General features: G+C 45.8%; 1 protein-coding gene across 4 annotated transcripts in view; it reads right to left on the bottom strand.

Moving 5' to 3' along the window:
- The window catches only part of CCDC85A (coiled-coil domain containing 85A), a 70,051-nt gene that overhangs the window by 2,145 nt on the left and 41,757 nt on the right, over positions 1-26,149 (bottom strand). Inside the window, exons 4-5 of one of the 4 annotated variants that reach the window (XM_064709730.1) lie at positions 14,754-14,830; positions 5,227-5,346 (exon numbers count right to left, since the gene is read on the bottom strand). The exons of 1 other annotated variant lie outside the window; for it this stretch is intronic. In XM_064709730.1, coding sequence (XP_064565800.1) covers positions 5,227-5,346; positions 14,754-14,830 — 197 coding nt within the window. Of the gene's footprint in view, positions 1-5,226; positions 5,347-14,362; positions 14,576-14,753; positions 14,831-26,149 lie in introns of those variants that run through there. 2 more of the 4 variants (XM_064709732.1, XM_064709731.1) reach the window with 2 other exon arrangements.

Genomic DNA, 26,149 nt, shown 5'->3' with positions numbered 1-26,149 from the left:
ATTGCTTCTGAACACAGAAAGCACATGCTGCCAGGTAAAAATGACTAAAAACAGGGACACATGAACTGGCACGTGCATCACTGGGATACTTCACGCTCCACACACAAGACTGAGGGTGTTTGCAGACCTCAACAGAAACTCTGTCCAACAATTTCCCCAACCACATCTCCTGCAGGATGTGATTTAGAAGGACAAAGATCCATCCAGAGGTGTCTAAATGTCTCCAGTTTAAAAACCACAGAGCAGTTCTCTATTTCCAAGGGTTTACTTGTTCTCTTAAAATCAGGCAAGGCATTACAAGTGTTCACTCCACTAGCTCTTCCTTGAAATCAGAGGAATTGTTCCTGCCCTCACTTTGCTTTACATCCATGTTACAATACCGGAATTAAAAAGGCAGAGAAGTGATACCCCCCCCCCCCCCAACACACAGGAAACTATTTTATAATGATTTATAGAAAGGTTGATGGAATAGGAACACAAGAACAGCAGTTTGTATCATGTCCCCAGGCCTCTCAAGGAGCACTAGAGACAAGAATGGTGATTCTGAAATTGTATCACAATTTCAGATTTTTTTTTTTGTAACTGCTACCAAATCACCCACTAATCTCCAGGACAACAGCAATAAAACTGTCAAGAAAAGTAAAAGCTGTTTTCCATTGTCATCATTCATTATTTGTATTTTACCAGTGCCTAAAGTCCAGCAGTGTACAGACTCTGCATTAGCTGGCACTGAATAAAAACAAAGGAGGTGGATCCTGGGAGCTGACATCCTGGAAAGGTAGTTCCTATAGCTGATGAGCAAAGGCAGAACAAACCCAAGGTCCTACTGTGATTCTGTGCAAGAGATGGGAGAATAACCCAGTTTCTCTGAGCCTTAGCTGAAGAAAACCTGAGTATAAGCATGAAAACCAGAAATATTTTAGACTGGAAGCAGCCTGGCTACAGTGCTAAAGCCGAACAAAGTCAAGCCTTTAAAGGGAAGTGTCTTTAATTCCAATGGGTGGGCATGACCCAAACCCTGCAAATTTGCCATATGACAAAATCTTGCAGCCAGAAATCCCAAGTCAGCATCATAAAAAACCTGTGTGCTTTAGGCACGTTTGCTGTGCAGTGAAACACCACAGTGGTGAGAGCATGAAAAACAGGGGTTCAGTGGCACCTCCCAAACTGGGTGTGTGAAGCACAGCCAGGCTGGATCTGACCATTTTTTCCAACCTCTGGTTCCTGATTTTCCTAACTTAATACAAGCAGAGAGGAAGATCTCCTGGACAGCTTTTGTGAGAAGGCACATTGCACCTACCCATGACTTTCAACAATTTTTCTTCTCAAGAAACATTAAGACAATATTTACCGTGCAGTTAATGCTGGCACAGTAACAAACCAGGGGGTGACTCTTCCCAAAGTTCCTTGTCCCACCTGAATGAGTGATCCCTGCTTGCTAGGAAGGGATAAACCTATATAAGAGAGCCCATGTCCTAAGCACAAGTTGGGGTCAAAATGTCCCTCGAAATAATTCCAAATTTCAGCAGAAACCTCAGCTAAAGGACAGCAGTGAGGCTCATGATGCAGCCATGGAGGAGCCTGCACCCAGCTGCAGGGGAGAGCCATTACATCTGCAGCAGCATTCCAGCCCTGTGGCACTCCAGGAAATACCCCTGGAATTCTCAGCTCCCTGAGCCCTCCTGCCCAGCTACAGCCCTAATCCCAGCTGGTGTATCCCACCTTCCCTCGGCCTCCCTTCCCAAGTGAATTACAAACTAAACTTCCCAGTAACCTGAGAAAAATCAGGAATAACACCCCTCCAGACATTCCTGTGCTTTGGAATTACCCCCATGCTCTCTAATACCCCAGGAGCTACCTCCAAACCTGCTGCCACATGTGGCTACATTCTCAAAAGGCACTACAAGGTTATAAATGCAAAGCACAACCATTCCCAAATCCGTTGTTCATGAGGAGGCACCAATTCCATTTGCACATCCTGAGGAGAGAATTCCCACCTCTGTTATCTTAATAAAATAACAGCACTATCATTTACACCACAGAATTCCTACAGCATGAATTACACATCCATATTTGCATTTTGCAATATTTTGGTACCAGATTGCATTTTGGTACCAGTCAACGCCACACATCAAAATTCTGGAGCTCAAAGTGAAACTTGTCATCGTTCCACTGTTTTCACAGGCAAAAGGATGCCACGGCAAATGTTTCCTGTGAAACACCCACAGTGCATCAGGCTGCAGCTAAACACTGAGTTACAGCCTGGCAGGGACTGCAAGGAGAATGCAAAAGAAAAGAAACATTATAATTAGTTCATCACAAATCCCCTGTGCTTTTAATGTGGGCTGGGTGGGTGTAAGAGAAGACAAAACCAGAAAGGAAATAACCAACTATTTAAAAAGTATAATAATATATCAATAGTCAAATCAGGCACAGATTATAAGAGTCAGAGGAAAAGGGAGCATTTCAATGCCAGCAGCAGAGCTCTGAATGGTTGGGGAACAAAGGGACAAGGTGGGATACAAGTATATATTTGAGATTTACACAAAGGAAGTGATAATGTCAAATTGAGCATTTTGGAAGTGGCATTACTTACATCACAAGAATTTTTATGAATTACTGTTAAATATGTATAACTTACAAACTGGGGTTTTAGCCATCAATTGTGAATAAATATCATAGGCAGAAAAATACAAAAGGGCCATTGTTCAGGTGGGGAAACTGAGGCTGTCAGGCTTCATCACACTTGCCAAGTTTTATTCTTATGAAGGATAAATTCAGGTCAGCTGAGTCATACACTACTTTATCCCAGATATATTATACACATAGATTTTTCTGATCAATACTAACCCACATGTTAACACTACAGTGTTCCTAATGAAACAGTAATTGCATTACAGAAACAGTAATTGACTTAATTTCCATATAAAATCTTCAAGGGCGTACTGTCAGCATTTAAACAAAGATTACTCTGCATCTTTCAGGTGATTCCAGGCTCAATATGGAATGCAAAATTCAACACCTTAAACTTACCCTGCACATTTTCCCAGCTGTCTCAGTGCAAAGCAAATCTGTGTGCAGCACCACAGGCAGTTTGGTCAGACACAGTGGCCCAGGCATGGGGACACACACGTGGCAACAACTTCTCCTAGCAGGTCATGGAAGAGCCTTGGCCAAGCAGCTGCATGCCAAAGCTCTGCTCCTGTTCCCCACTTCCTCCACCAGAAGGAGAGTTCAGGCAATTGTTTAAATATTTTTTCATTGTTTTCAAAGCCAGGAAGACAACAGCAGTATTTTAACAACTCCCTCCTCTGTTTCCTAATGGAAATATCCTTTTAAAACACATTCCTGCTCTTTAGGTTTCTTGCTGTGCACAAGTGGCTGCACTAACAATGAGGTTTTATAACACAGACTATTTCTTTGTTGCAGGAATTCCAAGTTGCCAAATCTGTAAAGAAAAGCAAGCTCCTGGTGCTGGCTGGTTCCTCTCCTGCAGCTGATCCTGCAGAGTGTGCATTCCCCAGAAAGGAGGGACCAAACCCAGGTGTCCCCCCTGAAACAGCAGGGTCTGCTCCCTGGCTGGGGATGGGGAACTCGGGCAGTCTGTGAGCTGACAGCTCACTCTCCATTTGGACACAACACTTCATTTATATCCATTGCTGCAGAGCCTCCTAGTGAACTTCCAGCTCAGCTCTCACATCACATTGAACTAAACTCTGTGTACTTCTTATCAATCCATTTCAGCAAGCAAAGCATCAGTGTTGCTCCAATATTTCACTTACACAGACCAGCTGTTATTACAGGTTGTCAAAAGCACCTTGTTAAATGCTCTCTTCAGGGAAGAGCCTTTGCCAAGGGGGATTTTAAGAGAACTACAAAAGGCTTTTTTCCATAATGACACATGATCTCTCGACAAAATTACCCAGCATAGCTTTATTTTCTCGGCAGCAGCAGGTGAAATACATGGAAGATGCAGAGAGGACCTGGAGCACTCTGAACCAGGCACTCCTCAGAGCTGGGAACGTTTTACAAGGGTGAGAACGGAGCCTCCTGGGGCATCCCCCGCTGCCTCTCCCGTCGGGATGCCGGCAAAACAGCGAGGTGGCTGCAGGGGAGCGCTGCCCTGCCCGGGGCTGTGGTGCAGGAAGGGATCTGATTGCTGTCATTTGTGCTCCATTCACTTGCATAAACCCATTTCCTCAGGCTCCACCGAGGTGAAGCCAAATGTCACAATCACCCTGTGCAGGAACTCGGATGTCCAGGTAAGTCAACAGCACTGCTGAGCTCAAAACCAGAGCAAATGTCTGCACAAGTCCCTTCCAGAAAGAGGGCAAACCTCGCCCTCCAAGTATGTTCCTGCAACACCTGTGTAGGTGGGGAATAACACCCAATGAACCTAAAGCAGGTTAGAAATGAGTGAAGCACAGGAGAGAAGAGGTGCCCAAAGCCCCAAACAACCACGACTGAGCCAGCACTGGGAGAGAGGAATACACAGTCCTCACTCTGCTCAGCTCTCCCTCAGTTTTATTCCCTCCAGAGGAACACAGACCCCACTGGTGCCTGTGCTGCAGTGGGGCAGTGAACTCGGCCACTTGTTGTCTCAGGTCACCCCATAAACCTTGGAATCTTGTAACACTTTCTAAGTTTCTTTAATTGCAACAGTTTTACTGCTGACAGAAGGGAGAACTTGAAACTTTACCCCTCTGAGTATTTGTGTCAACTGCTGTGTATCAATGCCACACAGGCCTTTGCAATCCAGCCCTGACTTCAGGGTAAAACACATCTGTTCCCAAGGGAGTTCCAACACTGACCTTGGGATTGTGGTCTTTGCTATTTTTAACACAAATATACTGTGTGCCTTGGCTTTATCTCTGCATTAAAGTCTTTCTCTCTGCACAGGTTACAGGAATCCCTTGTATTCCACTGGAGCACAAACATGAAACAATGAAAGACTTCCTTATTCGGCAAAACACCACTTCCAGCCTCAAAGAAAAACTACAAATGTAACATGGAGAGCAGCTACAGCTGGAACCAACATGGCTGAGAGGGCTGGACCCTGCCCAGGAAACACACAGCCCACAGATGCAATGAGTGACACACAAGAACAACCCCACTGATGACAGCAACATCCCGGTGGTGCCCACGGGGATGTTGCCAGGACAATACACACGTGTTGAGGGACAGACAGGACGTTTTGCATGGACTGGACCAGAGGAGCAGCGTTACCTTCAGAGCATTTACCACTGAGTCAGACTGCTGAGAGGCTGAGCCATGTGCAGTGACGTTGGCTGGCTCGTTTGCAGAGCAGTGACTCCCCTCCGCCCCTCCTGGCATCCTAAGGGCATCCTTGGCAAGAAATTAAACACTCTTTAATACACAAAAGGTTTGGTCACTGATTTAAACAGATGTCAGGCATTTATTGCTCTTTTGCAAAAGGCTGAGAAGTGCTGAAGGTGTGTGTTACTCCAAAGCCCCCCTCTTTCTGTGCCACAGTAACCAAGGGCCACTGAGGCAGCGTGGGTGGCACTGCTTGGCACTCTGCAGCCCTCAAGGGCATCTCCCTGGGAAATCAGGACATAGTAACAAAATTTCTTATGTGTGTACATCGCCTCACAGAAGTGCTACAAAGTTTAGAGAGATAATTTCAACCTCACTGTAAGGTTTCTAGGTGGTGTAATTTTATCTCTGAGATTCTGGAGGTTGTTCCTTCAACAGAACTCATATTTTGGAACGTTGCTGCGAAGTTTGCAACACGAGCTGACCAGGGAAGGAGTCAGGAGCTCCAGGCTGCCAGCTCCCTCCTTCCCAGCCTCCAGCTCCTCCAGGCAAGGCTCCCTTGCCCTGAGAGATGTCAACTTGTCCCCAGCAGTGACAACCTCGGAGGCTGTGTCCTCCCAGTGGACACCTGGAAGGGCTCCTCAGGACACTGCTAAAAACTGCAAGCTACCTAAGCTCTTGCAGCCCAGTCAGCTCCAGCTTTGCAGGATGTAAAGCATCTCCTGGAGTGAGGTAACCTGAGCAAGCAGGCAGCTCTGGAGGAGTGCTAAAAATACCCCTGCAGCATCCGTGGGCAGCGGTGGGAGCGCTGCAGCCGCAGGGCCCGCCCCAGCCCCGCTCCGAGCTGCTCCCAGCCCGCCCTGCCCTTCCCTTCCCTCTCATCCCTCACGCACAACTTTGGGCAAAAAAATATTGAGAACTACAAAGAAGCAAAACGGTGCAGACCGGGGGATGGAAATTTCCTCCCTTACAGAGTAACAAACACCATAGGAAACATTAAGAAATAATGTAGCAGAAATTCCTGCTGGAATGTGTGGGAAATGCGTTTCTGAAGGAGAAATAATGACAGTGGAAGGAGCCTCTGCCGAGGATCGGTGCCCCCTGTGCAGTCATTTGCCCTGCTGAGCAAGCACACAGCACAGGGCAGAGCTTTGGGGGGTCTCTAAGCTAAACAATAGGAAAAGATGAAGGGGGGTGTGGGAGAAAAAGGGCACAGAGCAAAGACACGAGGCTGAACTTCACAGATCCAGTCTGCCTGAAAATTCATTGGAAAATAACCCAGTCCTGATGCTCCTGGGATATGCTAAGGCCACTGTAAGGAACAGTGCAGGCTCAGAGCAGTGCCAAGGGGCAGAGAGAACCCTCCCAGCCACCCAACACATCAACTCCACCCCCACAGTCATCTGGACTGGACCTCACATATTCTTAAAAAAACCCTAAAAAATTTAAATACCTTTAAAAACCACCTAACCTCAGAATGCTGCATATGCTAAAGCCATAGAAAAGGTGCATTAAGCCTGAATCTGAAACCTCATTTCCTAGACAAACCTGTCCTGCTGCCAAGCCCAGGATCCATGTAACCCATCAGAGTGGGCACCAATGGATGGCATAACCAGGCTGACAGCAGCAGCATCCTGAAACCATCCCCAGCAGGGACAGGAGCAGTTGGCTGTGAGGCATGGAGGGGTTTTAGGACTTACTTTGCTTTGGGAAGGATTTATAGATCTGTTAGTGACTGGCCAGACCTAATGCTGTACTTTGAGAAAGGAAATGAAAGTTGAAGGAAAAGGGGTAACAAAGCATATTAGGTTAGGACAAATTCAGTCTGTCAGCTTTGGAGCTTTTACCAGTAAAGATATTCTGTTTCTTTACTAACTCCAGAGGGAGCAAAGATTTTGGTCAGTTTTGAATGAAAATAGAAATGTTGCCATTAAAATGCAGAGAAAATGAGTACAGACTACACATGTAAAGCCTCCTGAACACAATAAAACCCAAAGCTCCTGCAAGTGCTGCTGCTCTCAGAGTTCAAGCCTTCCTCCAGGCAGTTGTGTTCCACAGCCTCTTCCCTGCCATATGTAGCACATTTTGTCTCCTTTCATGAGAAAGAGAAACTTGTGAACACAATGCTTCCAGCAGCCAGCACATGTTGGTAGCAGACTGAAAATTAATATTTCCCCTGTGGACATCCTTCTCCTTCCTCCCTCTGTCCTTGATAAGAGACAGAAGTTTTCTTCAAAAAGTGAGGCAGATTTTGCAGCCCTGAAGGCCCTTCCCCAGCTCAGGGATTTCTCATTTCAGGTGAGGCCAGCAAAGCTTTGGCCTCCCCTGGAGGAAGCTTTTCCCAGGGGTGATGGGGATGCTCAGCCTGAGCATGGCCCTGTGAGCTGGAGCTCCCCAGCATTGCTGTTGGGAGTTCCTGAGGCAGGGAAGCAAAGCAGGAGGAAAAGGCACTTTGGGGGACAAGGACCTGAGGTCTGCAGAGCCCCAAGTACAGGATCCTGAGCAGGACCTCAAGGATGGGAAGAGAAATCTGCTCCCTTCCTCCTCCTCCTCCTCCTCCTCCCTAGCTGCACTCAGCACCTGCACTGAGCCACTGGAAGCACAATCCCCGTGACAGATCTTTCCTTTTCTTATCCAGTAACAAACTGGGAAAGTGGATCCAAATCAGACAGAAGGGATGAAGTCAGAGCTCTGTAGTGCTGAAAGCTGTATAAACTTTAAAAATCTGGAGTAATTGTGAGCAAACAGCGCTGCACAACATCAGCACCTGAGAAATAATTGACTTTTTTGCTCATCCCACACAACCAGCCTTCCCTACAGGGCCTGGCCTCTCCTGAGCCTCCTGAGGGATCTGTGTGCAGGACACCCCACTGCAGAGAGCAGGTAAAACCCACACCACATCCTGTGTGTGGCTTCCCACAAGGATCAGCATCCCCGAATGCACAGATCCATTTGCTGTTAGAAGTAAATCTACAAAATATCTAATGCCAAAACGTGACTCTGGTGAATAAAGAACAGGAAATCTGACTCAGCCCTGTAATATCACCTAAAAAAAAGCCCAGATGAATGGAAATTCAGCATTTCACTCACACTAACTGCAAAATGTTACTACTCAGGCCATTTTCCCACAAACCCTGCACTGTGCCCTGGTCAGGGTCAGAATAAAGACCTCTGTGTAAAACAGTGGATTTTGTGATGGAGAGAATTAATCATGATCTTTTCTACTTAAGTCAGTAGAAAGCTTCATTTTTTCAATCTGTATTGTTGAGAAGGACAGTCATGAATGAAAGCCACTGTAGTGCCCAGCCCAGTCCCTGTGCCTCCCCTCCGGAGGTGCCTGGCACGCAGGGAGAGGCAGGAAGGGAAAAGGAGTCCCTGGCTGCCCCAAGGACACTCACAGCCACCCCATCACAGCTTCCAAGAGAGCAGGAGCTCCCTGCCTGCTGGGCACTGCTCTGTGCACTCACCATCCAGCCCCACCTCATTGTGCAGCAGCTTCTTATCCCAGAGGCAAGAGCTTTACTGGGAACAGATCCTTCCTGCTGGGGAGCTGCCACACCAGTTCAATCACTACCTGATTTTCAAAGCTTTTTTCCCTGATTTCTCCAGGCCTCAATTTCCCTGTACAGCTCAAAGCAAACACAGGCTGTGTTTGTCAGCTTGTTTCAAACAGGCAGGAGGAGGAAAAGCAGAAAGCAGTAACTGCAGCATGTTGCTCTGCTGGATTAATAACACACTAAAGAAAAGTGACTTTTTTAAGGGAACATTCCTGTCAATTAAAATACATAATCTTCAAATGCTGCACTTTTTCACCTGAACTCAAAGACCTCAGCAGTAACCTGCTGCCAAAATCCACATACTCTCACAGTGGCTTGGAGGCACACTCACATCTTTGAGTGGCCAAAACCATTGCTGGCTTCACCCCCTCAGAAACAGCCATTTCCAGCAGGCCCTTCAGAAACCTCCTTTGATAATGAGCAGGCAAGAGAAAAATGTTCTCCAAACTTTTGAGGCCACACATGTGAAATCCAGAAGATTCTGCAGAGTCTACGAGAAAATCCTGAGGACAAAGTAATTCCAGACTTTTTGAGTTATAACTGGGAAAAAGCACTGTCTGTCCTCTGAGAGCTGCAACTCTCTGTACACCAAGTTTTTCTTGAATTTGTGTGTTGGTAACTTGAAGTTCATGAACTCTTGTCTTCCAGCCCTCCCTTGTCAAGCACAATGGACACCCTGAGATAAAGGCTCTGCCCAGAACCTCAGTGCTGGGAACTGGAGCCCTTTTTTAATTAATTTAGGCCTGTTAATTTACACTGGGGATGGGGGCACATGAAGGAACTGGGTGGGTGGATGCTCTTAATTCATTTTCTTTCAGCAAATATTTGATGATATGATTAGGAAATATCAGTTTGTTCAATGGCTTTTAATTACATTTTGGTTGAAGGATTCTCTATTCTACATGCTAAGGAAGGCAGGAGACAAACTCTATGGGACTGTGAGTGACACAGATTTTAGGAAAAAACCACTAACCAAACAATTCTCATCTTCTAATTAGATTTGTAATTTAAAAATACCATGAAAAGGGAAAATAAACAGACCTCAGTGGAAGGTTTTGGAAAGATTTGGAAATGGGTTGAAGTAAAATGTGATAATCTAATGGAAGGGGAAAGAAAGAAGGAAATGGAAATGTTGGAAGAGGTTAAAAATAAAGTAAAGCGTGCCTAAGAGTCATTTCCCAGTTTAACATGCCAGGATTGAAATGGACTAACAAGGATGCAAACCCCCCAAAAAAGGGCCTGAAGCAACAGTGCCAGTGAGAGAAATACAGCAAAAAGAGATGGAAAAGGACCAGAAGCCTTGGAAAGGCAAGGATGAGCAAACAGAGGCAGCAGAGCCCAGGTGAGGGGAGCAGAAGGGCTCCAGTTCAGCCCAGCCCAGCAGTGCCTCCTGCTCCTGTGCTGAGGAGCCAGGAGCTCACTCCCTGCAGCCCAGCTCCAGCCCCACTGGCACTTTGAGCATCCTGGCAATGGAAAGGGAAAGCTGAATTACAAGGACAAAGAGCTGGAAGGGGAAAAGTCTCCTCCTCCTCCTCCCGTGAAACAAATAAGAACTGAAGCAATTTAAATTGGGTGACTTGCCAAGTTTGTCTTTTGCAAATGCATCCACTGTCATTGTATGACAGATGTCCACATTGCCAGAGCATTTCAGCTGAGCTGATCAGCCCTGAAATACCATCCCTACAAAAACTCAGGAATATCTGCAGCTAATTGATGTGTGGATGCCAGATCCTGCTCTGGCCTCCCCCAGCACAAGGCACACGGAGCAGTCAAGCACCACAGCAAGCCTGGGAGGACATTCCTCTTTCCAGGCCTCTGAAGTTACTCCCTGACATAACAGGGCTGTCACAGCCCAGGGAGCTGCAGCTGGGATCCAAATCCAATCTTTGATCCCAACATGTTTTATAAATTATCTCTGAGCATCTTCCTTGCAGCAGCACAGGTGTTATGTCCTGGTATGACAGGATTTGAGTGGTAGGAGAAGATTTAGGGTTTTAGTAATGGGGAGGCTTTAGGGATGGCTCCCCAGCTCACAGCCCTGCAGCTCAGTGCACATGAGATCCATATTTAAAGAGGAAAAAATGCCCTGTCCACCCTGCACTGCTGATGGGGAGGAGATAGAGAAAATCAGGAGTAAAGCTGAGCCAGGGAAGAAGGGAGGGGTGAGGGTAAGGTGTTTTAAGATTTAGTTTCTATTCCTCATTATCCTGCTCTGGTTAGAGTGGTAATGAATTAAACTCTCCAGGCCAAGCCTGTTCACAGGAGAGTGACCTGTCCCTGTCCTTACCTCAACCCATGAGCCTCTGCTGTGTTTTCTCCCCCTGCCCAGCTAGGAAGGGAGTGATGGAGCAGCTTTGGTGGGCACCTGGCCTGCAGCCAGGGTCAGCACGCTGGAGGTGCTTAGAGCACTGCTGATGCTGCATTTTCCCTTCTCCATGGCAGCTGCACAGCCTGGTCCCAGCGGTCCCTGAAGCTCCAGGTGTGCTTTGAGTCAGCAGAAGGCACTGCCAGAGCCCACGTGCTGCTCCTGCCTCAGCCCAGGGGGAGCTGCTCTGCCCTGAACTCCATCCAGCAAAGCAGAAACGTTCTTGCCCAAGCCCTGCAGCCCCCAGGCCCTGCTGGCACACAGCCTTGCCCACAGCAGTGTTTGAGGAGCACCAGGGCGAGCTGCTCACCCCTCAGCACAGTCTGGCATTCCCAACAGAACACCCAGCTGTGTGCCATAAATCTTGGGAAGGATCTGCTTTCTTGCTCAAAAGTCGTGTTTGTGGCCAGAAACTGAAAGGGTCTGGATCATATCTTGTAGTTGGAGAGAAGAAAAACAGAATAACAACAGCAAAAGAACATCTCTCACCAAACCTGCAACCTACAACTCTCTGTAACTCTGAAAGCCCCTCCTATGCTCTGAGCCACCTTCTTAACCACTGTGTGTAGCCATGATATTTCTGAAAAATCCTTTCCTTAGGACTTTTTCTCCTGAGAAGCTGAGAGGCCTGAGAGGAACAAAACATAAACAATGATTATCTGCTGCTGTGGGATGCAACAGGTGCATCTGTGATTGGTCTCGTGTGGTTGTTTCTAATTAATGGCCAATCACAGTCAGCTGGCTCAGACTCTGTCTGAGACACAGCCTTTGTTATCATTCTTTCTTCTTCTATTCTTAGCCATCCTTCTGATGAAATCCTTTCTTCTATTCTTTTAGTATAGTTTTAGTATAATATATATCATAAAATAATAAATCAGCCTTCTGAAACATGGAGTCAGATCCTCATCTCTTCCCTCATCCTCAGACCCTGTGAACACTGTCACAACTGTGCAGCACAGCAAGAGACATTAACAGGCTTAAGTGAATATTCCATTTTTATACCTTTTCTATTACCTGACCAAACTAAAATGTTGACTCAGTGGAGGTACTGCAATTCCCCTGACAGAGCAGCCCTTTGGTACAGCAGAGTGAGCTGAAACTCAGGTTTCCATTTGAACAGTGGTGGCAGCACTTAAAACCATTTGCTTTGGAAATGCCCTTGCCACTAAATATTAATAAAACCTTTACATTAGAGGTCTGTGGGGGTTTGAAAGGAAAACTAATACATATGGAGGGAGACAAGCAAAGCGAAAGAAATTGGAAAAGAACCACATCTAAGTGACAGAGGAACAGAATGATTTGTCTGGAGAGGTGTTGACAAATGTGTCAGTGCATTTCTGTCAGTGGCACATAAGCAGAAAAGGGGGAGAAGAAAAGATATTGAAAGCAGAGAGGAAAAAGAAGAAAAACGTGGCAGGAGGAGAGAATAAAGCCTGAGACAAGGCCAGGGCTCCTCAGCAGAGACAGCAGAGGTGTCACACTTAGAGCTGTGAGTTCTCACCTCTCTCCTAAGTGCAATCCTGCAATTCCCAAACCCTCCCAGTGCCCAGCACCCCATCAGAGAGGGACTGTCTAAAAAGCAAAAGACATCTCTCACGGAGGCAGTCCTGAAATTTTAAGGCAGGAAACTGTAACTGAGTTAGGGCTGTGCCAAAAACCTTCATCAGTTGTGGAGCTTGTTGTAGATTTTCAGATTATTTGTCAAAAGCATTGGCTTGGCTTCATGCCCAACAAACTCCCATTCCTCCCATTAAAGGGGATCAAACCAGTGCCAGGAGTTTATGCATTTCCATCCTGCATCCTTGTCTTTGGGACAGGGCCTGATCACACTGAGGTGAGCACATTCTAGGTGGGACCCACAGGAATAACAAACCCCAAAACAAACTCAGGCAAAGGTAACACCGAGGTGATGAGAGCAGAGTTAGAATCAGCTCGGTGTCTGCACTTCCTTCCTCTCCCCAAAGCCATGACTTCAGCCAGGAGGAAGAGTAAAATACTCCAGGAAATGTGAACTCTTGCCACTCATTGAGTCTCAGAATGAAGTACCCAGAGATATGAGGAGATTGTTCAGAACTCTATCACAGATCCTTGTGCCAACAAAACCATGCATAAGACAAACTGACCTGGCTATTTGAAAACAAAAAGCAGTTTCCAGGCTTGCTTGCCTCACTCTTCCCTTTTAAACCTCTACCCTCAGCATATTTTGTTTCAATGTGTTTTGCAACAGCTTCAGGCTTAGGTGCCAGGCTGTTTTTACAGGGACTTTTCTCTGGTTTGGCACCCCAGCCAAGGTATTTTCACTGAACCCAATGCACACAGGGTGGGTGTTCCAGGCTTTGGTCAGATTTGGGAATGCTTTTTGTAGGTTCTGCCTCAGCACCTCAGACCCAGACAAATCAAACATTAAACACACAGACACTTCTAAAGATTTGGCCCATGAAGAATGTTCTGCACAATTTATTTCCCAGTGTTGTTCCACACCCAAGACAAACCACACAGTATTTTTGGGTGGGTTTGTTAACATTTGCCCTGAAAACCATTCTTGAAAAGAAAATAATATTCATTATCACTGAAGATCAACCTTTGCCTTTCCTACTGAAAACTGTTTACATGTTAATGAGCAGGCATTTCTTTCTGTCCTTCTTTTCCAGATTCAAAAGTTAAGGTAGAGAGAAAAAAAGTGCCCAAGGTCACCAAGCAAGAGCTGTAGAGGCCCTTCCAACTGTCACATGAAAGGTGAGGGGAAAATCCACCACACTTTACCTAAAATCTGCCTTAGGAAAAGGGCAATAATCTGAGCCAGTGGATTTTACTTTTTACTCCATCACTGTTACTTTGGATTTTACAGTCAAACAATGGCACTAAGTCCAACAAAATTCACTTTTCTTCGTCAGACCAAGGACCAGTGTTCAATTAAAACAAAATCCAACTTCTTTTCTTTTCCATCATTTGAAGACCTGATAGGCTTTTCTAAGTATGAGCATATATGAAGATCACAAGTGTCTTTGATTCATTTGTACCAGACTTTTAAATTTTTCATTCTTAGAAACATGTTAGGAAAACCTTTAAGATCACATTTGCTTATTTATTCAACTGCATTTCAGCAATTGCATTATGTAGCTAATTGCATTAATGTAGCTAATATAGTCCTTCAAGCATTAAAAATAATATAACCCAATTATCACTTATAATGTTTGTACTTTTAGAGCAAAATATTTTGGTTGACTATAAAAAGTAGTTGATATTTTAACAAGAACCTCTTGGAATAAAACCAGAATGCAAAGGGTCAGTTCACTGTGATTCCCAACCCATAAATTAATTAATTAATTAGAAGTAGCGGTTTCCAGGAAATTTTTTCTTAACAAAGTATCAAAGCCTGCAAAGGAAAAATAATTAATGAAAGCATTGTCAGAGCCTTAAATGAACCCCCTAGTGGAAGAGAGCAGGATGAGCAAACAGATGTGGGAGCCTCTGGGTGTGTGAGTGTGGAGAGGCGGGAAGGACAGGGCTGCTGGTCCCTCTGCAGCCCGGCACGCCGCGGGGCTGGCACCCACCTGGGGCAGCATCCGATTTTCCTCCTCCAGCTGTCTTACTCTGGCCTCCAGCTGCCTAACATAGGACAAGGTTGATTCTAAAAAATCAAACAGAAAAAAACTCGTATTATCCACAGAGATCTGCTCGTGTTCACCAGTGCCAGAGCCTGCGCCACACTCTCACTTGTACTCACAGCAGACTGCCTCTCCCAAATATCCACGGAACATCCCACTCTGCTCCTCCCAGGGCAGAGCAACCACCACTGACCCTGGAACTGATCAATTCCTTGCTGCTTGTGATTCTGCACCTTAAGGTGGTCCTTTCTCAGACTCAAGGTGTAGCCACAATTCTCTTCACAGAGAAAAGCAAGGCACAACTTCCCAAGGCTATTTCTGGGATTCACATTCTCTGAACCTCAGGGAAAGAAAAAACAATTCTTATCTCATTTACTGCTCCTGTGTTGTGGAATGCATTGTGGAAGATTGTTTACCTGAAGGGAATTGGTAACTGGATTCTGGTGTGAGTGTTTTGATTCATTGACCAAATGAATCCAGGTGTGTGTTGGGACTGTTGGCTGACAGTCACAAGATTCTGGGCATTTGAGTGCTTGGCAGATTCAGTGTAACAAAGTGTAATATAATATAGAATAATAAAGTAATTAATTAGCCTTCTGATAAGATGGAGTTCTCCTCATCATTTTCTTGCTTTTGTCGGGGTCACCGTGCTTTTCCTCTACCAAGGAATCTCACAGAAAGACAACACAGGTTTGAGTTCTTCCAGCTCATCCCCACCTGGAAACACTCCACATGGATAGTGCACTCCCACATGGATAATGCACGATCCCACATGGATAATGCACTGTCCCACATGGATAATGCACTGTCCCACATGGATAATGCACTGTCCCACATGGATAATGCACTATCACATGGATAATGCACCATCCCACATGGATGATGTACTGTCCCACATGGATAATGCACTATCATACATGGATAATGCACACCCCACGTAAATAATGTACTATCCCACACAGAAAATGCACTGTCCCACATGGATTAATGCACTAATCACTGGATATGGCACCGTTCCACTGGAAATGCACCGTCCCACATGGATAATGCACTGTCCCACATGGATAATGCACCATCCCACACGGATAATGTACTATCCCACACGGATAATGCAGTGTCCCACGTGGATAATGCACCGTCCCACGCGATTAATGCACTGTCCCACATTGATAATGCACCATCCCACATGGATAATGCACCGTCCCACATGGATAATGCACCACCCCACGTGAAATGTACTATCCCACACAGAAATGCACTGTTCCCACATGGATAATGCACTGTCCCACATGGATAATGCACAGTCCACATGGATAATGCACCATCCCACATGGATGATGTACTAACCCATATGGATAATGCACTATCCCAATGGATAATGCACTAACCCATATGGATAATGCACCGTCCCATGTGGATAATGCACTGTCCCACGTGGATAATGCACTAACCCATATGGATAATGCACTATCCCACATGGATAATGCACTGTCCCACGTGGATAATGCACGATCCCACACGGATAATGCACTGTCCCACATGGATAATGCACTATCACATGGATAATGCACCATCCCACATGGATGATGCACTGTCCCACATGGATAATGCACCATCCCACATGGATAATGCACTGTCCCACATGGATAATGCACCATCTCAGAATGGTGATAATGCACTATCCCACATGGATAATGCACCACCCCACGTGGATAATGCACCACCCCACGTGGATAATGCACTAACCCACATGGATAATGCACTATCCCACCGGGTCAGCACAGCAGAGCCCAGGGAGTGCAGAGGGTGCTGTGCAGGCAGTGGGGTCAGGGTACCCCTCACACCCTCCCAGGGCTCTGGGGCACCCACAGCCTCCCCAGCAGCACAGCAGCTCCTGGGCTCCACCCAGCTCCACCAGGCCGTGCTGCCACAGCTGGGGCCGGGCTGGAAGCAGCTGTGTGTCCCCAGGGCCTGGGAGGTCCCCAGCTGGTTGACAGCAGGACAAGCCGAGGCACAGAGCAGCTCACGGCATGTCCTCCTCTGCCCCAGGGACACGTTCCCACTGCCCTGCTCTGCCCCCAGGACTGCACAGAGAGCAAACCCTGCTTACCAGGCACTCACTGACCTCCACAAGGGCAACCTTTGGTGCCTTGTGAAGAACATGAGGCACTCCCAGTCCACTCCCAAGAACTTGACATAAGAAGATCCCTGATCCAGCACTAAAAGTACCCACAAGATCTACCATCAGACATTTCTTGGGTCACTGAGAAGTGCTGCTCTCAAAGTCCTGGATCTAAGAGAGAGACATGTCTAGGAATCCAGCACTCAGGTGTAAGAAAAAAGAGAAAAAAGGTGCAGAAAAACTGCTGTGACTCCTGCACCTCTTTGTATGTAGGTGGAATTCTGCATGTTCTCATTCCTGACTCAGTGAGCCACTCAACTTCCTGTGAGATGTCAATTCCCATCACACATTTGTACTCACACTGCCATGTAATTAGCAAAATTGATGATTGATGGTATGGAATCCATGGGTACTGAGGGACTGCTGATGCTGATACAGCCCTTCAGAGCTGCATTGACAGCACAGCTGTTCACTGGTTTAAATTGACAGATGAATTTGGGCATGAATTTGCTCTGATAGCTCAACACTGCTGCAGCCTGCCCATAAAATAAGGGAAATAAGGTGTCACTAACTGCTCTTACAAGGCTGCAATAGGCTAAAATATGCATGGGAATTTACACAACATGAAGACAACAAACAGTAATTTGTCAAAGATGATTAATGCGCAGCCAGGCACTGGATTAAAAATAGCCTCGTGCAATAAAAGAGGAAGAGGTAATCTGAGGTTCTGCAGGCTCTGCTGCCTGAGGAGTTTCATAGTTAGTGATGGGTGCATCTCTGGAGAGCGCCGAGCCCGGCTCAGATGAGCACTTAGGAGATGAACAGCTCATTCAATTAACTGCCAACGACAGGGACCCTCCCACCAAATCAGCTCCTTCCCAGCACAGGCACTCCTGGGAAGGGCTGCAGGAGCTCCCTCACATCACATTAGCACAGGCAACAGCCCCCAGCACATCCCAACCCTCCCCTCTGCTGTTTTCTATCTGAGATGGCTCCTGAGCACTCATTATGTCAGAGGGAAGGACCAGGAGCTCCCTCTGGCACTGGCCAGCCCTAAATTCCTTGGTTACAGGTTCACTGCTGTGTCAGTGTGGGTTTGGACTTCATGCTCCAGTCCAGCTTCCCACCAGCTCCCTCCATGTGAGCTCCCCTCTGAATTCTCTTCAGGTCCAGGCTGTCACAGACACATTTTATGAAAAATCCTTTCCTTAGGATTTTTCCTCCTGAGAGGCCTCAAGAACAAAAGGTAAACATTGATTATCTGCTGCTGTGGAATGCAACAGGTGCATCTGTGATTGGTCTCACGTGGTTGCTTCTAATTAATGGCCAATCACAGTCAGCTGGCTCAGACTCTGTCTGAGACACAAACCTTTATCATTCTTTCTTTTTCTATTCTTAGCTAACCTTCTGATGAAACCCTTCTTTTATTCTTTTAGCATAGTTTTAATATAATATATAGCATAAAATAATAAATCAGCCTTCTGAAACATGGAGTCAGATCCTCATCTCTTCCCTCATCCTCAGACCCCTGTGAACACCACCACACCAGGCCTTCTGTGATTTCCTGGCTGAGCATTCCTTATCTCCACAGATAACACACACCTCTAGGCAACATCTGCCTCTTATCAGTTTTATTCCTTCACTTGTCTGTTGGGAGTCCAGAGCAGAGATCCCTGCTGCTGCAAATCACACAACTCTGCCTCACTTCTCAACTTCCCAATGCCAGCTGAGGATTTGGTCTGGAATCTCTGTGCCTCTTAACCCTCCTAAAGTGTGAAACAGCTACTTAAATCTCTCTTGTAATCTGATTAAAAGGAAAAATTAGGTCATCTACCAAAGGCTTGAGCAAGCAAATCCTAATGTATGCGAGTCTTCTTGACACACAGACTAGACACATATATATTTCAGGATCTGTTAATATATTTATGCTGGGATGTTAAGGAAAAATGAGCAGAAAAGCCAGCCAAGGACACAGCAGACAGAGAAATTGAAAACACAGTGGAAGTGAAACACAGTCACCAAACTTTAAAAAGACCCAGCCACACAAAAGTTGCACTCAAAGTGTTTATGAGAAGACCTGCATGATCCGTCTCTTCTGCTCCGGAATCTCCTGTGCAAACAGGTCAGTCACTGGTTCACAATATTACTGCCAGATTTGACCTCTGTGGGCCCCTTGGTTACAAGATTTCCATTCCTTCCCATCTCTCTTTGTGAGGCATTGCTAAGGGTGTAATAGTCAGGAAAAATTCTCATTCTCAGGAATAGGCTACCACCAAATGAGCTCCCCTCCTTGAGCTTCCTGTGCTCTAAAATCACTGAGAACATGATCAAGGTGGTGCTTCATTCCAGGGCTGAAATAAAACCATTTTCTGAGCTATCAGAGACACAGAAATATCTTGCTCTTAGGGAAATGCAGTGACAATTCACCCTGTCTCCACATCTGTCACTCTAACATGTTGTAAGAGAACATCAATATTTACGGAGCTGATCTCTTTTTTTTTGACAACCACACTCTTGAAGCAAGGAGATATTTTGGGGTTATGTCAAACTTTATCAGACACTTCTTACATTGCTGCCAAAGGCATATTTGTGCATTGGATTTATCCATTTTTATATGACTGTGCCTGGTCTCAGTCTAGCAAGGAATTCATAACATTCTTTAAGTCAGATTATCCTCCGCTGTTTTAGAATGGGGGAGGATGTCATGTTAAATTCTGAAATTTCCTTTTTTCTTTCTGGGTTTGTTTTAGGTTTTTAGTTTGGTTTTGTTTGGTTTTTTTGGAGGCTTACAACTCACAGGCAGCTGTGGGACTGCACTGGAGAACATTTTAAAGTCTGAGATCCTCTACACACTTATTGGATCCCTTGAATAGGAATCCCAGCCCACAGAAGGCAATAAATCCCAGAGGTTCAACCAACTTTTCTGCTTGTTCATAGGAGCTGGAGTAGCAAGCTCAGTATGGCAGGTGGAAAGGATTTTATCCAACAGAGGAGTACTTGAGGGAAAGACAGAAAGGGAGACCCAAGGCAGTCCTCACATTCTCATGGCCAGAAAATGGAAAAACACAATTTGGTGATAATGCAAAATTCACCTGGGTTCTGTTACCAGCAGCACTTCCAGCTTTGGGACTCATGTTCCTAAAGGAGGCCTGCAGAATCCTTGGAATCCCAAGGCACATTTTTAAACACTCAGGGTATAAACGAGGGAAACTGCCAACAACTCACCTGGGCAAAGGATTCAGCATGTTGGGTGTAGAGATACTTTGATGTGTGGCAACAAGGGTTTGGCTGAGGTACATCCAACTTCAACAAACTCCATTTGTTATGCTGCTCTTCCAGAACCACAGAATTAACTAGGTTGGAAAATACCTTTGAGACTCCTGCACTGTGCTGGCAGGAATTTAATAATTGCACATCAAATCAGAATTTGGTCATTCAAATCCACACCCAGCACACTGCAGTGACAACTAAATAATCTTTCAATAAATGGGAGATGAAAACCAAGGTTGTGCAAGGGGTGCTCTAAACCCTCCTGTAACTGCCTGGCAGCTCCTCACATTTAGGAAAGGGTTTCTCTGCTAACTGGGGAGCAGATTCAATGACATGCAAACCATCTCCCTGTCCTAGAATTCCTAGTCATCTGATTTAATTGCCTCAATATTAATATTCATGACTGAGACAAGCTATCACTGCAATCCATCCCCTTTCAGCTACCTTGCTTGGCTATTAAAAAATAAAATGGCACTGCTGGATTTACACTCTCAGCAATTCACACCCCTTGCACTCAGGGCTGGCAGTGTCCACCTCCCCAGGGCAGGATCAGGAGACCTCCCAAGGTCATTTTTAGCCCTGTCTCCTATGATTTTCTATCAGGGCTGCACATCTTACATAACATCCCTGACTGAGGAAGTGCTGGAGAGCTCCTTGTGCAGCTGAATTCCCCCACATGCAGCAATGCTGGGATTAGTGCTGCCATGTAGAAAGACAGACATCTGCCCAAGGCAGGGTTTTATTAAGCTCACCAGAATGTTTAGGAGCTATTTCTGACAAAGGCACATATTCTCAGGAAGTTTTGGGACAGTGAGCACCATGGCGCTAAGACAGGGTTTGCATTTCTCAGTCTTGCTGTTCTCTGGAATTCTCCATCCCCAAGCTCAGATTCCTCTTGATTATGGATCCAGCAATTCCTGACTTCTCCCAGTAATTAAAAATATCATTAACTAAGCTGAGCTACTTCACCAAGTGTGTCAAAACTGAATCCTAGCAAAGGGAAAAGCACATGCTGGTTCAAATATCCAGGGTGCAGTGGCAGCCCTGCCACTTCTCAGACATTGTGTGCCATCTTTCCCCTTTCAGCACACATTACACACAGACAGGTGCTAATTACCTTATCTCTGTAATCAGAGATTTTTATTCAGATTTCACACAAAACCTGGGTGTTTTCTCAGGTGCAGCAGCTTTCAATCACAGATTAACTGTTTATTAGAAGAAAGCATACTCTCCTTATGCTAAGGCAGCCCTTGCCATGCCTTTACCCATTCAGTGATGGGGTCTGACTCAGACTCCAAGGTGTTTGCATTTGCCTGGATTTAGGTGCCACTGTGGATCAGGCAGCTCAGTGAGCAGGTCTGGGCTGACTGTGCACACACTCCCCTGTGGTGAAGCTCTCCCAAGGCTTTCCTTCTTCCCCAGGTCACCAAGGAATGCCCCAAGTCACCCAAATGCTGCCTGGGACACAACTTACTAGAAATGTAATGGTGGCTTCCACTTAAGAACATTACTGATTTAGGCTTAGGAGGTTTTGTTGCACATTTAGCGTTAGGTACAACAAAATTTCCAGTTGAATTCACCTGGAAAAAAATAAACTCAAAAAAAAAGCTTGAAAAAAGGTTTAAAAACCTTGCATGGAGAATGAAGGATTCAACTACAGCAGCACCTAAAATTATTTTAGATGTCAGCTGAGGCAATGCTCTTGCTAACAGTTGATAACACTATCACACTAATGGGCTGCTGAAACACTAACCTTGCTTTGTTTGAGGTTTTTTGGTGCTAGAGGTGACAACAGCAAGGCTTTCCTTGCTGGCCTGTTTGATGCTCTGTTAGCTCCCCTCCAGCCTGTGCTAAATGCATTTGGCACAGTATTGATGGAAACAGAGAAAATCAAACCCATTATGCTGTTGCTGAAGCCTTTCCCACTGGCTGGCAGCTTGTTTTGCTATTGACTGCTGCGGTTTATGATGGGTAAAATCTTTATTGCTTCCATTTACTCAGGTTTGTCCCTGTGCCACCACACTCTCCTGGGCTCATCAGGAGTGGCCCCAAAGCAGGCACAGCCCCAGGCCAGGAAACACAGCAGAAGGAAAGGGGGGTGGATGTTCAGCAGGCTCCTGCATGGAATCCAGTGGAAGGCTGGAAAAGGCACCAGCTGGGAACAGCTTTGCTTAGGGAAGGGAGATGAAGCACTCATTCATCTCTCCAAACCACTGCCCTCATCTCCTCCCTTCCCCAAGCCAGGCTGTTCTCAGGTTTGTCTTTTCCAGCTGATTTCACACAGGAATCTCGACCTCACACCAGTGCCATTGCATCTTGTAAGTGTCCCTTGCTGAAAGGGCCCCAGGTCCCTTCCAAACCTGTGGCCACTGAGAAACCACAGTACCCACAGAGCCACCTCCAGCTTTTCCCAGTTCTGCTGTGCCTCTGTAAAATGAACAGTTACAGGACAAAATGGAAAAAATACTATAAATGAAAATACAAAGCTTCCCAGCAGCAGCAAGATTTGTGCAAGAACCAGAGGGTCAAACTGACTGAGACACCAAATGCATGCATTAATGGTCACTCACAATCCCCACAACTCCCTACATGCTCACAGCCACTTTTCTTAGCTCATAAAACTGTATTTCACAAGCTGCAATCATCAGATGTTGAAGAGACACGGTTTAGAAAAGTTAGATTAGGTGAGAATTTCACTACTGGTACAACAATCTCAGGTTAATAATACATTGCCTTCCACCTGGCAAACTGCAGCTTAGGCCAAAGCTGAGAACCACATCTCCAGGAATTGTGAATCAGAGCAAAGCTCTCAATCACTTTTATGCTCATCTAGTGCCTTGTTAGGAGGCAGTTATCCAACCTGTAAACTCCTCTTTTATGGGGAATTGTTTGTGTGACTCAATCCCAAATCCAAACAATGTCCCTGAGAGTACAGAAATAGAAGCTCCCTCATTACTGAAATCATTGAACCATTGAACATTTTGTTGCTACAACTACAAAAGAGATGCCAAAACTCACAGCAAAGATCAATAGGCACATGAATAAGTGGGGGAACAGCCAGCCCACAACAGTCCCTGTTCTGGGTGTATGTGGGGTAAATTTGAAGGAGAGAGAAGGGCTCCAAGAGATGTTGGGCATCAGGCAGTGCCAGAAAAGCAAGAGGAGCAGCAGGGCCACTCTCAGGCTGTTCCCAGCTCCTTGCCTCACTCTGATCCTGCTGATGCTTCATTCCCTGCAACAGGAGCATCCTGCACGAGCTGTGCTGTGCACACAGCATCCAAACACAGCAGGAAAAACTACAAACCCAGTAAACATCCAAGGGAAAAAGCAGCAAGATGTGCACAATGATCCAGCTCTGTGAGGAGCATTCCATGAGCAGGCAAGGCAGGAGCTGGGGAACTGCCAGAGGAAGACAGGCCAACTTGGGCAAAGCCAGAGGAGATTTAAAATTATCAGGACAAAGGAGGGTTTGGATTAATTTCTCTACACTGAGTGATTAAGATGTAGGACAGGCTATTAAATGCAGTAAAAGATGTTACAAGATTAAATATGTCCTGGGGACTGAAACCACCCTCTTGCTTCCAGAGCCCATTAAAGAACCATGGTACAGTAACACCTGCCTGCCCCTCCTGAGCTGGGCACATTTAAAGCAGGAAAGGTGAGCATTTTGTAAAATTACTGCACCAGCAATCTCAGCACAGCACCTAATTCCAAGGAAAAATTAGCTCTATCCATCTCAGCTGGCAGCTACACAACACACAAAAGGGGAAAAGACTCCTGGTGCAGTATCCATCTCCTCTGTAAGGCTCTTTTGGAATGATTGGAGAAGGGATAAGAGAAATAAACAAATGACAAGGTATTTAAGATCTGTCAGTGCAAGCATGATTCTCTCTAGGGAGTCACTTCTCCACAGCTGGAGCATCCATGTCTGCAGACAAAACCCTTGGGAGGGGAAGCCCTAAGAGGAACCTCAGGGATCAGGAATCTGTGTCCAGCTCTGGCTGAAACCAGCACTCAGCTACTTCAGCACTCAGGAAAGCTCTGCAGATGTCTCCTGCATGTTCCTGACAGCCCAAACATTCTGATTTCAGGGGTAGAAAGATTCCAGAGCAGAGCAGACATCACCCAACAGAGGATACTGCCCCAGTTTCAGCTCATTATTTCCCTAATTTCTGAAGATCTGCATGTCTGATCAGTATCCCTTCTGTATTCTTTAGTTTAGTATTCTTTAATGTAATATAGTAGCATAAAATAAGAAATTAGCCTTCTGAGAACATGGAGCCAGATTCACCATTCCTTCCCTTGCTTGGGAACCCCACAAATACAACACCTGACCAAAGGGGTGAGGGAAGCACTGTCACTTTAATACACTTCCAAGACTCAACTATCTCTCCATGCAGTCTTAACTAAAGGATTCAATTGCCTTCCATGGACTGGTCTGTCCACCCCTGTGCATCTGTGTCCACCCAAATCAGCCACCCAGCACAGCCATTCCCAAATCCATGTCCCTCTCAAGCACAGCAATTGATGCCCCTGCTGTTGGCTGCCCCAGCACCTTCTCCTTTGATGTTCCGAGCACCATTTCATCCAACAGGGATGAAATCAGCCAATGCAGGAAGTGCTCTAGAACCTGAACATGGCAAATCAGCATTGCAATAATTTCTCAAGTTTCTAAATCACCTGCATCCATTTGCAGGATGTGTTCATCCATCACAGTGCTGTGTTCAACATCCAGCCAAAGCCGGGATGACTCAGGGAGAGCAGCCCAACCTGAGAGCTCTCCCAGCTGCTTATCTTCACCATCAGAACAAAACAAACATTTTAAACAAGGTCTCCTCTGTTTATTTCCTGGTTATTCACTAATGGGAAAGCAATTTACGCATTTCCTCTCCCCAGACATACAAATAATTGAGCAGGGCTTTGGTTCCAAAGGCTGCTGGAATGGTTTGTGTCCTGCTGGCTGAGGTTTACATGGAGCCCATGACTAATCCGTGCCCCTGGCTCAGGGAGCTCCTCAGGGCCCTTTCCTGCCCCTCAAAACCCACTGAAAGATGAGTCAGACTCAAAAATCAAGTGCATGTCTTTGTGTGGACATGTGCATGTGAGGGGAGGGTTTTTTCCATGAACTACCTGCCCTCAAATTACCAGGATTTCATTCTGGCCACTCTGAAAGCTGCTTTTATAGGGTTAAAAGGAGGAAGAATTTGCCCCATCAGCAGGCAAAAAGCAACAAGAGACATTGTAGGCATTTCCCATTTATCATCTCTGATTAATACTACTAATTAAACTAAAATATAGTAATGTTGTGAAATAGAATAAATTCTAGAAAACTAAAAAAAACATTTTTCTCTACCAGCAGCTGCAAAGTAGCACTGAATCTCCTGAGATTTTTTAGAATGAGGACAAAAATTATTATTCCCAGGGTTCTGGGCACAAAATACAGATGTGACTGTAACTACAAACTGCAGGAAAACTCCAAGTAAAACAGTTGTGGGGGGAAAGGAGATTCCAAATCCCATTATATGACATATGTATGACCACAGCAAGTCATATCAGAGACACAGGCAAAGCAGCCTTCCTGCTGCTTTATTGCAGGGGGATCAGCTCAGATACTGTAGTGCTGCGGGCAGGGGAGGTAAAATCAGTGTAAAAATGAGCTGTCAGGGCAGCTGCTGTAACCAAATGCAGACAGCATCCCAAAATTTCTGGAGAAAATTGAGACATATAGACAGCCTTGGAGGTTTAAGGCTAGAAAAATGCTATTAAAACAAAGCAGTCTGGCTTCCTGCCCTGTGGAGACAAAGGAATTTTGATAATAATTCCAGGAATGCCTGGTTTCCTTTTCACTGCTGGAAGTGGATATGGTTGAAAGAAATCTGTGGGCTTTTTCCTGTAAAGAAAATCTTGGCAGAAACAATTGGACCAAAATTAAATTTATGAATGAGGTTTT

The sequence above is a fragment of the Zonotrichia leucophrys genome, chromosome 3 (genome assembly GCF_028769735.1).
Source record: "Zonotrichia leucophrys gambelii isolate GWCS_2022_RI chromosome 3, RI_Zleu_2.0, whole genome shotgun sequence".
Classification (NCBI taxonomy): Eukaryota; Metazoa; Chordata; class Aves; order Passeriformes; family Passerellidae; genus Zonotrichia; species Zonotrichia leucophrys.
This window is presented reverse-complemented; position numbering and strand designations above follow the sequence as displayed.